We start from the raw sequence: 15,126 nt of genomic DNA on the forward strand, positions 1-15,126 counted from the left end.
TTTCGCCTTTTGTCTCGTTTAGCTATCAGTTTCCTGTCGTGAATCTGTTTTAACGTTTTCTTTTGTGATATGGCATTGCACGCCTGTACATGTCTAAGCTCTTTATTGTGCCAACTGCATGCAAGGATTTATGCAAGTTATGCTCAGAGAAGAGCAGTTAATTCCTGAGTACCTCTTGTAAAGCTCCACCCAATCCAAACCAGTGGGAACCAGTATAATTGCATGGCACAGAGAGAGGGGAGCATGAAGCAGCAGCTGGAAACCGGACGTGCTCCGTGAGAAGCTGAGGAATCTGAAATGCAGCTGAGATTAGTCCAGTAAATTCTCTTCATGCAATTGGGCTTCCCAAATAACAGATCTCACTTAAAACACTGTTTTGGAAAATATTGAGTGACAGAAAACGGTTTTGACACCAAAGCATGCCTGATGTCGTCATGTGAGATGAAGTATTCGCAGATTGGAGCTCTGAACCCTCAAAGCGAGTCGGCTCTAAAGTTGCTTTCCTGATGAGGAAGAAGTCTAAGAAATGTGAACTTGAAGCTATCCACAGCAACCTGTTGGTATCTCACAGTTAAAGTTGTGAATCTTTTTGCTAGACAAATATAAATGTTCTTTTAAAATGTACAATTTAAATGAAAGCAGGAAAAGAGCAAATCAAACTACAAAAACAACACCTTTGGGCTCCATTTCTTGTGGTTCACCTGCTGCCATAGGAAACATCAGATTCAGAGACTGCAGATTGATGTGTTTCCTGCGCACTGCACTGTAAATACTTTGTGAATTCCTTCTGATAACTTGCTTTTTAAAAATAGCCTTGCTTGCTGTTTCTAAAAACAGGATTCTAGACAACAGGCCTCATTTGTTAATGCAGTCTCAAGAACAATCCAGCTGCATAATTGTTAGCACCTTTGGTTTTTACACGGATTAACTCCAAGTTTCCTTGGGAAAAGGAAGTGGAGGCTAAGGAAGTGGATAACCTCAGCTTTCTGTTCCAGAAATGGAGGTATGTTTCAGGGTATGTCAAGTTGCCATAGCAACTCATGCTCTGAACATAACCTGGTCTGGAGTAGGTTTAGTTGAAGGTTAGTTGTTTTCAGAGAGGTGAAGCCACATGGCGTGTCCATTTGAAGATGATTTCGTGGATGAAAAGTCCCACTGTCTGTCGCACACCTAGGTGTGCGAAATTTGTTCTCCGCATATGACCCATCCCCTGGGGGAGCAGTGAGCTGCAGACGTGCCTCGCTCGGGAGGCAGCAGCGTTAAGGATCTTGCCCAAGGGCCCTCACTGGGTGTTGTTAATTGCCCACCATTGATATGGTAATCGCCCCATTACCATTGTCCATTCCCCTCCAAGAATCAAACCCTGGATTCCTGCATGGCAGCCTTCCACCTTACAAACCGAGATACCCAGCGGCAAAGAAGATCAGATAGTACTTTTTCCATGAAAAGGTGATAAGACCACGTATGAATGTTGGAAAGATAAACTTTTTTACATTGATCTAACTTAATTATTTGCTTCAGTTAATATAAATCTTTTTTTTTTGTTAAATCAGCTTAAAAATAACACGTAGTTATCAGACAGTTGTTTTACTTTCATTCAAATTAATTCAATTAAATAGGTGTAACTTTAGTGCTGCTGTTAGATTGGCAGTGCAAGCAATTGTGGGATACCATTCCCTTTGCCTGTCTGGACACATTTGGGTTTAAGTGTGGGTTTTTGACCAAATGTGTTTAGTTGTAGCTGTTTCGCTGTGTATTGTCTAGTTATTTTGTCCAGTTATGTTTAATTCTTTCAGCACCATCAGTGAGAGGAAGGGAGAGGATGAAGAGTTTATTTAGCGCCCCTACTGTTACTTATATCTAGATTTAATACAATTTCCAGGTCCAAGAATAATCTTTTAATAATTGAATCAGGTCACATGAAAACTGAATGTGATCTTTGCTTCAGAACTTGTGTAGAAAGAAATTCCCCTACTTTCATTGTCCAGCACTAGAAAAAATTAAGTTCAACTTAACCTTTTTTGTCTTCAGGTGGGATAACAAATCAATCTCATCATGTTTATGTTTATTTTCTGAAAAAAAGCAGAAAAAAGCAACATATGGAAATCTTATTACTTTCCCAATTGAAAACCCACTCAGATGAAATTTTTTTGATGCTTCTTGTGGCATTTTTCTGATCACGGAGAACATATATAGTGGAAAATGAAGCTTAAGATTGCATTTCTGAGTATTTCTTTATTCAAATAGTTGTGAATCAGGAGCAGAAAAAAAATGCTGCTGAAAAAAGCTTGTAGGTGTGACGTAGATGCCACAACAGCAAGATGAAAGTTCCCTGCTCAGCTCAATTTCATAAATCTGCTTCTAAACTAGAACCATGTATATCTTTGTTTTCCTCGTCTCACCGGTAATATTAGGTTGGATATGAGGGGCTGTAAGATAGCGGGAGAGTGTAAACAGGTGAATGATAAGATGGGCGTTGGGCTTAGTCTGTACCAACAGTCTCGCCCACAACTCCTCAGAGATAAATTTCAAATAAACTACTGCTGCCCTGGAGAAACTACGTCCTAGAAAACGACAACTTTTTTGATTTTGGCTAAAAACAGCTTAATCATAATAATTAAAAGATGACTAGGAACGCTTTTACAATAGATCAAAAGATTATCAGAACAGGTCTTAAGTTCACGCCAAAAGAATACCAACATTTGAGTTCTATCACTCCTTTCCCAATTCATCAACTAAAAGGGTTGATTTCCCGAACAAAACAACTCAGTTACAGAACTTGAGGGAAATTTCTCACCAGAGAAAACTTAGTCAAAAGCACAAAAGCTCACATTCTCAAAAGTGTTAACTTTGTCTGTAGTTCAGTTTGGAGCTGCTCTAGGAGCTGTGGTTCTAAAGCATGTTTTTTTTCTTCTTTTTTATCACTGTAACATTCCTTCAAGTAATAAAAGGGAGCTTCAGCCAAGTTACCACTCAATCTAAGAGCTCAGTGTTGGAAATGGCACTAGGCCACGCTTTGCTTGGCAAAAATTAGTCATCAGATATTACAAGTGTTCCCGCCAGCTTGTTGCAATATGTTCTGCTCTCTGGAAGACACAGTATAAAAACGGAATATATCCCCTTCTTGCCACAGCTGCTCAATCCCACTCCAGTTTCAAACCCACATCCCTTTTTGATTGGGATTAAGATGCCTGAAAAGACCCCTTCGTTTATCTGTTTGCACTTCTGTTAACTTTGGACTACTCGGTCTTTTAGCCACACAGGATGCAGGAAAGTAAAATAAGAAGAGGGATGATGTTTCTTGTACTTAAGGTCTTGTCCGGGAAATTCCCAGGTGCTTCCAAGCAACAGTGTAGACACTTCAGTCAGGCATGTGCACACATGTTAAACTGGGTCTATAATTTTTTTTAAAGCACTAGAGAGGTGGTAGCAGTTTGTCTGCTCACAGAGCAGTCAACAGAGTCAAACGCCATCAAAAACATGGACGAATGATTGTGAGGCAGTGAGTCTACAGCAACAATTTTTAGGAGCACACTTGATCCTGCTGTCAATTGGCCAAGTCTGACGTCAGAGCTGGTGGTGAGTCAGGGGCAGCTAACGCACTCACGCGGGACCATCAATTCAATCAAGTTTTACTCACAACTCTCTTTTCCCTGCGCGCCTTTATCTCTTTAACAAAGCAGGAAAATCCGTTTTTCTTTCACAGTCATTTTTATTTTCATTTTGATTTAAATGGTTACAGAAATAGCCTGACATTAAGAGACTTTTTGGATGTCAGTACATCAGAAGATTAAAAAACTGTTATCCCAAACTGCTCTTATTCCTAGCCTCAATTGCCAAAGTGTGTTTCATTCAGGAGGAGACATGTCCGCCAATCCCATCCCAAGCTCAATTCAATTAAGGAGAGTACAAAGACATATGGCTTAGAGGGAAATGATATGATTAGAATCATCTGTGAGTAGATGTTGCTGCTTGGATTCAAAGTGTCTCTTAGATGAGCACACTGGCTGGGAACAGGAAGGCACCTTTAGTTGAGACACTGATTCCTGGGGGTTTGGGGGGCATAAACAGCTTTTTAGGCAACATTGCTGTTGTGAAAACACAAAGCTAAAGAAATCCAACATCTTCTAACTCCACAACATCTTCCGGTAAAGTAGTCACGGTAGTGTCTTCATTTCCGCAAACACAATGCAGAGGAGCAACTGTACCCCAGCTACCCCTCCACCATCAATCTGAGCTGTCATAAAAGACAAACGATACGCCTGTTGGGACGGGATGAGCCACAGGAATGTGTGTGCAGGTATCCTGCTGCCTTTGGAGACACTGGAGAAAGACTCTGCACACCAGTTGATCCTGTTTGATAAAGGCCCTGACATCCCCAGATTATATGTCTCAGCCTGGAGGAGGTGTTTGTGTCTCATTCCTGTGCTGAAGAAAGTCGATCTGGTGGGAAAAAGGCGGGGTCATGCCTGCAGGCGTCTGTTTTTGTGTGGACGCCAACACAAGCCTTGTCAGGTAGACAGCATTTCCACAAACCCGCACCACCTCCCCCAGCTAGTTTAACACTGAGCAAACACCCTGGACTATCTCGTTTATCCAACCACACCCACACTTCCCGGTGCCATAAATTATCTTTCCACAGATGAATTGAGGTTTGTGAAAACATATACCTCCAACACACAGAGGAACCCTCAACCCTCCACTGCACTTCTGTACAATCCCAACAAAAGAAAACATGACCAAGAGTCCACAAAACCCCAATTTATACATATTTGAACTGCTGCATTTTTTATATTGTTATCAAAATAAAATTTGATCGATAACTTTCATTTTATGAATGGCATTTATTAATTTTTAACCTAGAATCCATGGTAGGATCGAAATTGTCATCTATTTAAAGGGCCTAGACCATGCAAAATCAGCTCTTAAATGTATCATAATATTCATTCCTCATGAATAGAAACCCCAAAGTGGTATTTTGATCCGGTCACGCATTTCTGAGTATTCCTCTAAAAAACCTTCTCTCTGAGCCCCAGCCCCTTCCAACACCCGAAAACGAGCGATTTCTCACGAGTGTACATAGATCAGTGAGAACAGCCCCTTCCAGGAAGAGTCTGTGCTGCCAGCACCACCCCCAGACTAACATACACACCCATTTTCTCTGCAGAGCTAGAGGTAATCGGCTAAAATGCTTTCTTTGTTAAATGCACAATATGGACATCCATCTTTGCAAAAGTTCGGATGTCGTTTGTTTTTGTGGGCGAGATGCAGACACAGCCAAGGTCTTCTCTAGTACCTTAGAGATCGAGTCGTCTTACTTTCGGGTTTGAAAAAGCTCAGGAAAATAACTGATATTTAATAAAAAATGTGTTATTTTGTGTGCCAAAGGTAATAAATCATTATATACATGGATAAGGGTTACTATAAAAGGCTTGAGAATAGCATGATATTGTCCCTTTAAAAGATCTTTGAACCATGACACTTCAACCACCATAAGTCATAGATGAAAAAAGGTTTTTTTCATTTCACTAAATCTTCCAGCATGTCTTTAAACCTTTAACAGCCCAACCAAGAAAAATATCAATGAAAACTTTTTTTTCCGTTTGCTGATTGACTTTGGTGATTAACACTCACAGTCAATATTTTAAAAAATTTGATTTTCAAAGTTTATTCTACCATTTGGTTGAGCAGGTAGCTAAAGGGTTCAAATGTGTGTGGAATTTGCAGTGAAACACAGAGGCGTTTTGTGATAGTTTCACACATGGTTCATTTGAGCCGATCCAGATGTTTTTTATTTAACAGTTTGAAATTCACACCACTGACCTAATTTACTTCTTTTGTCCACTAGATAGTTTGTGTACACACACAAATAGGAAGTGCCCACTGGCTCCAAGAAGCCAAAATCTCATAGAATTCTATTGAGAAATAAATAGCTATTATCCAAGTCATTCTATTTGTCATGCAATGTCATGCAACTGGCCAATCAGATGCCTCGATAAAAGTATGTTGTCTTAAACATTTGAAACATATGCTTGACAGATTCTTCCAAGCCCGCTTTCAAGTGGTAAGGATGTGGCTTTCCAATAAACTCAATCCAGATTGGTTGTCATAGAAATGTTAACTCAGACCTACTTGGACCAATCACTGCTAACTGATATCTGGCTCCAATATGGCGGTGTACATATTGTTAAAAAAAATGGTGACTGAATTGACTTTATTTTGTTGGTTCTGGAAGGGTGACGTCTTTCTCACTTAGTCCAGTAAATGCGTAAAAAACACCAGGGTTCATTTGCATGTAATCTAAGATCCTTTTTGTCTGGCAGTCCAGAACTCGCATACGTTTTCAAACTTGTGTACCAAACAGCACAGTGTGAAAGTATAAATCCACACACAACATTTCTGTTAGTTCTTCTTCTAATGGGAGCATTAATATAGACAGAAGTTTTTTTGTTTGTTATCTGGGTGTCATTCTCACAGTAAATGCTCATGTTTTCAGAAGTATTCCTTTGTCTTGTTTTTTTTTTGTTTTGTTTTTTAGAAATTTCTACATTTGAACTAATTATTTGAATTTAATTGGAAGTCTTTAAAAGACAGCTTGTACATGTTGTGATCACTTCAGGCTGTTAACATTTCTTGTTTCTTTCATACGTATTTCTGTTCTTGGTGAAATAGAGAAAATGGAAAAGGGAGGCAGGGAGTGAGTGACAGGGCGTGCCCCAGGCTCGCCCCTCCTGTCATGCCTGTCCCATAGAGCAGTGAAGGCACCAAGGAGCTGTCATGCAGGCAGTTCTCTCATAAACAGGAGCCCGGGCCCTCCGTGGAGACATCAATAACCAAAGAGCAGAGATAAAACAGAACTCCAACTGTCTCCTGCTGACAATTTTTCTTTATGGGGCCAACAAAGGTTTAGCTCTAAGACCGCAACATTCCTAAACCAATATAGTCCAATCTTCGACAGAATTAGAAGTTTAGTGCTACAGTAAAACAACAAACAACAACCAAAACCACATAATGTAAACCCAAACAGCTTTTCATTACTCAACTATAGTTATAAAGGGTGGGGAATCTATTGGAGCGAGCAGACAAAAGAAAATTAGAATTCCTCCTCTGTTCTCAAATCAACAATCTGGGTCCACTTCATCTTGGCCTGTCTGCAGCGGCTTCCCACAAAATGAATGCTTGAACTGTCTGAGCTTCCTTTTATGTACTTGGCACACCAGTAACAAGAGGCGAATGTCTCCTTCACCTTGCAGATGGACGCTGGCCAGAAGGATATTCATGAGTTTAATAGTGCGCCGACAACACCTTTCAGCATTTTTGTGCGCATTGAAAGACCCCCTGCTCCAACTTCTCCTCCTTTCTTCCCATAAATTTCATGTTTATTTGTTGGGAGACACACAAACACATGCTGATGTCACAGCGCCTCCACAGTGAGTGCCGTCACCAACATTGCTGTCATCCTCCCAGGACCGTCTCTGCAATCTGCATGGAGCTATGAAAGGATTCCTGATAGGTGCTCCAGAGTTGAAGGGCAGGTCACCTGTCAAAACTGACAGGACACGGTGGAGATTCATTGAGAGAGAACTGTGCTTTTATCCAGACCTGCATATGATAATCCCTCACTGAAATAAATCAAACTATCTCTGGTAAACAAAAACACAAAGCAATTCATCTAACAGGCCTCCAAGGAAAAACACACAAAACCTCCTCTGGGATGGCTTTTAGAAAAGTTATGCAGATTAATCTTTTTATTTTGCTTGGTACTTCCATTATTCAAGATGGCTTCCAATTATGGCAGCCTTCTACCTTCTGGGGCACGATAATTGTTAACCAATACATACGTGTACATTCTTTCTGCACAGCACATTTTCAGCCCAAGATCAAGATCATTTGTATGACAAATGGTTCTTGAGATTTCACATTTTTAAAAAAGAGTCACAAATAGCAAAATCTTAACAATATCCAAGCTTACAGAGATACAAAAGTTGAATATAAACACTTTGGGTATATGTTAATACAAATCACATTTAGAGGTCAATAATGAAAATCCTCAACAAAGTTATAAAGCACAAAGCACACAAGTGACATGTTAAATATTACATAATAACCTCAATGCAATCCATGCATCAATAGATTGAAGTGATCGAGAAGACCCCAGCTAGCCCTCTGCCTGGTGGCATGCACCACCACAATAACACAAAGAAGTGCAGCTCAAATTTGCACAAGCCTCTACAAGCCTTCTTGGAACCACAGTGCACTAGCTCTTATATACTGACATACTGTGGAAGCTTCAGGGAGAGTGGTCCACTTTGGGATGAAACCATTCCTGGTTTCAGTCCATCTATTGGACTTGGTAGATTTTGCACTGAATGCAGCTTCTTCATGATCAGTTTGGGTCAATGCCCGCAGCAGCCATGTCACTTGGCCTGTTGTATCCAACATTCACATCAGAAGTTGAAACAAACAAAACACCTTCCACCTCCAAACAAGCAACTCCTCAGCCAAGAAACTGGAATAACTCTACCTTGTTTTCACGTCTGCCAGTGTTGAGAAGCACCCTTCTTCGGATACCTGGGCCTCGAGACGCTCTTTATTACTGCCCTATTGAGGCAGCATTCAAGAAATCTGTCCCACACTACATCAACCCATTCACATCTGTAGCCTGATTAATGATGTAAGGCAAGAAAACTCCCTTAGAAAACTCTTGGAAAGTCTTTGCTTTGCCAGACGCAAGCATATTCACAACAGACTTGTGCAATAAGGCTTCCTCAGACACCAGAGTGTCTGCAATCCCTTGCCCATCATCCAAAAGTTTCAGGTTAATGTTTACAGGAACTTCACCAGCATTAGAAAATGTTGTAATGTTTTCAGCAAAAGTGACATCTGAGCCATGTGATGCTCTGGTGCTTTAAATGTAAACATTTGAAAACAAGGAAGTTCCCCATCTTACAATCTCTTCAATACTGTTTAGTTTTCGTTTTCGAAGTTTGGCTTAGCAAAGGTCATCTAATCCCAACCACAGCATTGTCCGCTTTACTTGACAACATACAAATCATAAGCAAAAACTTGTAAACGAATATCTTATTTTATGGTTCCTTTTCTTTTGGAATAAAAAGAACGTTTGATTGTTATAAAAAAAAATCAAACATTGAGTACCAGGTTTATTGAAGTGTAATGTTTCTGAAGCTGCAGCTAAACTGATAAAATAACAAAAATTCTAGTGATAGCAGGAATTTGTTAGTTGCACACTGGATTACTTTATGGAATTTAAAAACACATAGATGGCACACTCCTCGTCTTTCAGAAATGGATTCTGTGAACATTTGTGGTCTTAACGCCACAGAGCATTTTTCTCTTTGCACAGGCTAACGGTTTATACTCTCAAAAGCGCAGACAATAAACTTTGTTCCGTCAAACTCTTCATGTGCCATCTGTCAGAAATGATAAAAGTCAAACTAATAGCACCTGTGCACCATTAGCAGGTTTTAAAGTGTGGCTTCGCATGCCCTTTCTATTCTTGAACAATCAAAACACACAGACGATGCTTTATTGCACCTCGTTTCCAAGGGTGAATGATATTTTCTCCCAAAATTACCAATTCCTGCTCCATCTAAAGATCTCCAATCTGACTGGGACTGATAAAGAAATCCACGTTACATATTTTGATTTACAGTTTAAAATGATGTTGATATAAATCTGTCGTCCATTAGAAACTAAAGTTTTTATTGCAACACAGGTGACTGCTTTGAAAGCAGCAGGACGATAAGAGAAGGTTCTCATTTAAAGGGTCAGGAGTGACTTAAGCTGATTTTCGCCTGTTGCGTGGAAACGGCAATCCAGGTGATATATCCACAAGTGGCAGTAAGCCAGAATGGGGACTGGCATCAAGGTTGGTGGAGCTGATGGACGAGTGTCGTAGCAGCAATTGCCAAGCTGTTCATACGGTCATAAATTACATGTTTACAGCCGGTAGAGGCTTGGCGCACTCGCCAACTTCTCTTCTGAGGTGAGCAGCATATTATCATATCCAATCAGATTCCTGCAACTGTATTAAGAGGTTTAAGTGGCCATTTCTATAAACCTACCTCCAATACAGGCATGGAAATGTTTGTATTTATAGAGTTCAAATTCAGAAAGCTTAAGTTGCTTGATCATCAGTATTTTATTGAATGTAATCCTTTTTACAATGACATACGTGCGCTGCAACTCTTCATCTGAAGTCACACGGCAGCAAACGTTTACTCCCCTCAAAACATTTACAGTGGAAGTTTAGTCCTATGAAGGTCACACAGATGGCGGTATTAACTGAAGCATATTACAGCTCGTATTACCTGCAGTATTTACAGTAGAGACCATCAGGGAAGATACCACCAGTTCTCTGGAAGCCTGCACTCACGGGCATACAAACAGCGCCACACTTTCAAAAATTGGTCCTGCATGAAATGCTATGCCGTAATTTCAGGTTTGTTAAAGTTGGAAAAAATATGTATACATATATATAAAATCCATTATACATTATTAATGATAATATGATTCATTTTGGAGAGTCACAGCTGCAATACGGACAAAAAATACTGGCCATATCAACCACAGCAACTTCAGAATACCCTCGTGTAACAACCACCCCTAAAAATTATATTAGAAAAAGGGTGAAACCATGGCATCCTTGTACAAAACACAAAAAAATCATTATGTTAATACAAAATAAGAGTATTGGAAATATATAGTAATATTTATATATATATTTTAAACTGTATTTACACTAAGAAAGATGTGCATAAACATGGTGCTGCACATCTGCTGGGAGTGTGTTGGGATTGGACCAAATCTCATCAGGTGGTGAAAACAATCATATGCATACACACAAACATTACAAAAACGGACGTGATTTGGTCAGCTCTCATGACCAAACACTGGAATGATCGAGGTATAGAGAAAAGTGAATCTACTCCTGCTAATACAAAGTGCCCCGTAAACATAGTCCACATCTGCAGTCTGCGACTTGAGTTCCACACAGTATCGCAAAGTTCCTCTCTCACAGAGCACCAGTGTTCTTTCGCTTCATCTCTAGGAGCGTGGGGAGAAATTCAACCCCATGAGGCAGGGAGTAGGGGGAACGTCAATGTTTGAAGGAAGATGAGGTATCAGCGTTTTTTGATTGCTGCCCCATTGGAGTGAGGAGGGAACTTTGGCAGGCAGGGCTCCTCTGCTCCAGCATCGTGAGAGAACACAGAGTCTTCACCAGAGGAGCACGTGGAGCTCCGGGTGTCAGGATAGCTGGGAGAATATTGGTCCAAAGGAACAGAGAGCTCTAAATACTCCTGCAAGTACACAGGGGGGGGGGTCAGAAACATTTGATTTCAGACAGCACTTACAGACTCTAGAGGGGGACTGACCTGGTTGGATGTCATAGCTAGACAACGATCCAGGTCCTCCACCAGCTGTTTGAAGGTGGGCCTTTGAGAGGGAACTGCATGCCAGCAGTCCCTCATCATCATGTACCTGCAGAAAAAGATTTTTTTCATGAAAGGTAAAAACTCGACTTTTAAAAACAAAATCATTTGGTTATTTCCAAAACTCAAAAATTAAGAGCAGCACATTTTAAGACAGTAATGTTAAATATTGTTAACCAAGTCTAAGATTTGTGACTAGGTTTTTAACATTACTTACATTTTTTAACACACTAATGATCCTGAAAACTGAACCAACAGGCAAAATCTGCTAAAAAGCAGTGATGAAAATGACAATTTATGATTTGGCAAAAACAGAGATCGGTAAAGGATTTCTGTAATTTGCTGGGTCAGCAGACAGAGGGTTACAGACTCAAACAGACTGAATAAACTAATCTGCAAGGCCGGGGACGTGGCGGGAGTGAAGTTGGACTCCTGAACGGCAGTGATGGAGCAAAAAATGCTTTAAAAACTGCAAAGCATTGTGGATAACTCCACCCATCCCCTCCACCAGCTCCTGGACCAATACAGGAGCACAAGGACAGCTAGACTAAAAGGTTTCTCAACAAGGATCAAACGCCACAGAATGACTTTCCTTCTTGTGATAATAAAATTGTATAACTTTCATGAAAGCCTGCTAACTTCATAAAACCACCTGACAGCATTATACATTTCATTTTACACACTGCTAATGTGTATTACACTGCATTTGTCTTTTCTTAGTTTGTGCATGTTGAAATTTGGTGATCGGAGCTCTGCTAAAAATGCTTCTTCCCTCTGGGATAAATAAAGTATTCTGTTTTATAAACTCTGAGTTCAGAAAATACAAAGGCTCCTTACAGTTCATGAGTGCACGTTGAAGGCTTGTCCATGCGGTGACCTTCCTTCAGCAGCTTGAACAGCTCCTCTACTGGCACACCCGGGTATGGAGAGCCTCCGAGGGTGAAGATCTCCCAAAGCAGCACTCCAAATGACCATCTGAACAAATAATGAAGAGGAGTAGCACCATGAGCGGCCGAAGAGATCGATTTTTCCTTGTTATATAACAGTTTTAAAGGGTAGTGGAACATGATACTCACACATCACTTTGATGCGTGTATATTCGATCAAATAGTGCCTCAGGCGCCATCCACTTGACTGGTAAACGACCCTAAAAACAAAAAGAAACGTGTTGTTAAATACATTTCCATGTTCCTTTTGTAAGTCCCTTTTTAGTTTAATTCATGTTATTGATCAGATCAATTACTCACATTGGTAGTTTTCTTGTAATAATCAATGTGGTGGATGTCCCTGGCGAGGCCAAAGTCAGCTATTTTCATCACATTGTCTTCAGTTACCAAAACATTGCGAGCAGCAAGATCTCTGTGAATGCACTGGAGGAAAAAAAGGTCTGAACGAACGTCCCATTTTAAATGGACTTGATTTGAGTGCTTTGCACAGCTGCAAAATAGTGGTCGTGGTGTTTTTACCTTTTTAGAGGCCAAGTACTCCATGCCTCGAGCCACTTGGTAAGCACAAGACACCAGGTCTTTGATGGACATGGTCTCCACTGAAACCTGGTCTGGGTTGTAGCAGTACTCCATACCAGGGGGGCGGCGAGCACGCAGGTATTCCCTCAAATTTCCCTTGGATGCATATTCCACTATCACGTATAGAGGACCTGGAAAAACATGAAAGAAATGAAAACCTTAAACAATGACCCAGATCTGAACCACTTTTTTTTTTTTTTTACTTGTCCTGTTTAGCAGCAGAGCAAGCAAATAAAACCATACGGCCTCCTGCGTTGGACAGATTTTACTGTTATAATAAGGGTTTTTGTATCTTCTGACACACAAAGTGTGTATTTGTATAAACCCCTTTTGTAATTTGAGGCTAAGCTTTACTTATAATAATTATTTTGATATGCATTCCTTGTTGAGCTGGATGGAAAAAAAAAAAGGGAAGAGTGGGTTGTTAAAGATGGGGCATAGGGGTTTAAGATGGGGGAGATGGGGAGTGTCAATAATACAGACATAACAAAGAGTGTCATAAGTAAACTGTCCGACTTAGTTCTTACATAACCACCCTTACGCGCACTAGAACTCCACCACAAAAAAGGAGCAGGAGGACAGTACTCAGCAGCCCCGTGGCAGAGAAGTAGGAGGAAAAGAGAGCGCACAGAGCCCCTGCCAGGGTAGAGATCCTGCCCCACCTCAAGGTGCTACAGACCTAGACCCAATCCTCCGACCACACAAGACCTATGCCGATGCCCAGATGAGAGACATGCCATCGCCCAGACGTCCTGAGGGGGCCCCTGCACCCAGAGGCAGGCCATGACCACCAATACCCAGCCTGCACTGCACACCCAAGCAGCTTGCCTGCCAGCCCCACCGTGGACAAACTGGGGGAAGTGGCAAAAACTGCCCGCCCAACGAGGAAGGTGGACACCGTTGGCCAGCAAAGGCTCCAGATAGGGCCAGGATCAGGCTCCAGTTGCTGTGAGCAGTGATGGAAAAATTGCGTTGCCCCGGTGTGCCCAGAAAAGGAGCTTTACCCATCTTCTCTGGGATATGGTCCACCCAACTCAGATATTGTGGACTCACTCGCCTCGCGGAAAAAGTGCTGCAAGGTTAGGGGCGCAGGAACCCCACGGACGCCCTGGCAGCAGCCGCCAGCCAGCCTAACCATTTTGGAGGGCGGTAGACAAGGAACAACGTGACCATCTCCCTCTGACAGTGTGCATGTGTACGAAAGGGTTGCAATTAATATCGGTGGACCAGCACTGTACAGACTCGGTTCTTCAACAGAGGTATCTGAACTTCATGTAACAGGGTGAACCGTGTTCTTATTTCACAAGCCGTTGCCCGAGAAGAGCTATACTGAGCAGTGGAAGATGAGCAGTTGGAGGAAAAGCCACCAGACAACCAAATGCTAGGAGCGACTGGTCGGAGGAGTGCTCCAGGACAAGCAAGCGCTGGACTGACATTAGAGGAACACTCATCGTTGGGTAAAGCGCCGCCGGGACAGATCAGAGAGGGGCGCCTTGGAAGTCAGGATAGACGAGCCCTGGCCGGCACCAGAGGAGCAGCTGAGTCAGGAGCCAGACAGCGGTCAGAGGGGACAGCGACATTGGAACACAGAGGGGTGTGGTTGTGACCTGCCCCTCTTTGAGCCAAGTACCCCTCTGTTTTTTTTATCTTGCTATTAGTTAACCCAGGACGGATTTTATTTTGTTGCCAGAGCTGCTTTGTTTTAAATTGCATGTGTGTTTATTATTTTACTAGTTGTGTGTTTTGTAGAGGGTTTCACAGAGCCTGGTGTTTTAGTGTCATGAACTCCTGAGGTATTTCTGTTTTTTTGACAAAGGCTCCTGGCTCCAACAAACTGACAGAGCAAAGACGCCAACATCACTCAACGCAATAAACTCTCTTTTTGTTCCATTTTTGAACTGTGGTCCCGAGTGTCTCGTCTCCACACACGTCTAAGAATTCTGCGTTGCTGCATTCACATTGTTCACACCATCAAAGCTCTGCAAAGCAAACCCAACATGCTAAACAATAGCAGCTCTTTTAAAGAACTTTTAACAGAAGGAAAAGCAGCAGAAGAAACCCTCTGTTGGATCATTGAAGATTGGTTTTCTTAATCAGAGTGAAAGCATGAGCATCTGATTTGAGTGTCAAGAGTCAAGACTGGAGTT

The 15,126-nt window shown here is 41.6% G+C and overlaps 1 protein-coding gene across 8 annotated transcripts in view; it reads right to left on the minus strand.

The window, feature by feature from the left end:
* Positions 1-10,138: 10,138 nt before the first annotated feature.
* fgfr1 (fibroblast growth factor receptor 1) overlaps positions 10,139-15,126 on the minus strand; it is a 41,783-nt gene continuing 36,795 nt past the window's right edge. For 4 of the 8 annotated variants that reach the window (XM_011479076.3, XM_011479074.3, XM_011479077.3 and 1 more), the window contains exons 13-18: positions 12,920-13,110; positions 12,701-12,823; positions 12,530-12,600; positions 12,291-12,428; positions 11,397-11,502; positions 10,139-11,321 (exon numbers count right to left, since the gene is read on the minus strand). In XM_011479076.3, the coding sequence (XP_011477378.1) occupies positions 11,145-11,321; positions 11,397-11,502; positions 12,291-12,428; positions 12,530-12,600; positions 12,701-12,823; positions 12,920-13,110 (806 nt within the window). In that variant the 3' untranslated portion in view covers positions 10,139-11,144. 8 annotated transcript variants of the gene reach the window in all.

The sequence above is a fragment of the Oryzias latipes genome, chromosome 9, assembly GCF_002234675.1.
Source record: "Oryzias latipes chromosome 9, ASM223467v1".
Taxonomy (NCBI): domain Eukaryota; kingdom Metazoa; phylum Chordata; class Actinopteri; order Beloniformes; family Adrianichthyidae; genus Oryzias; species Oryzias latipes.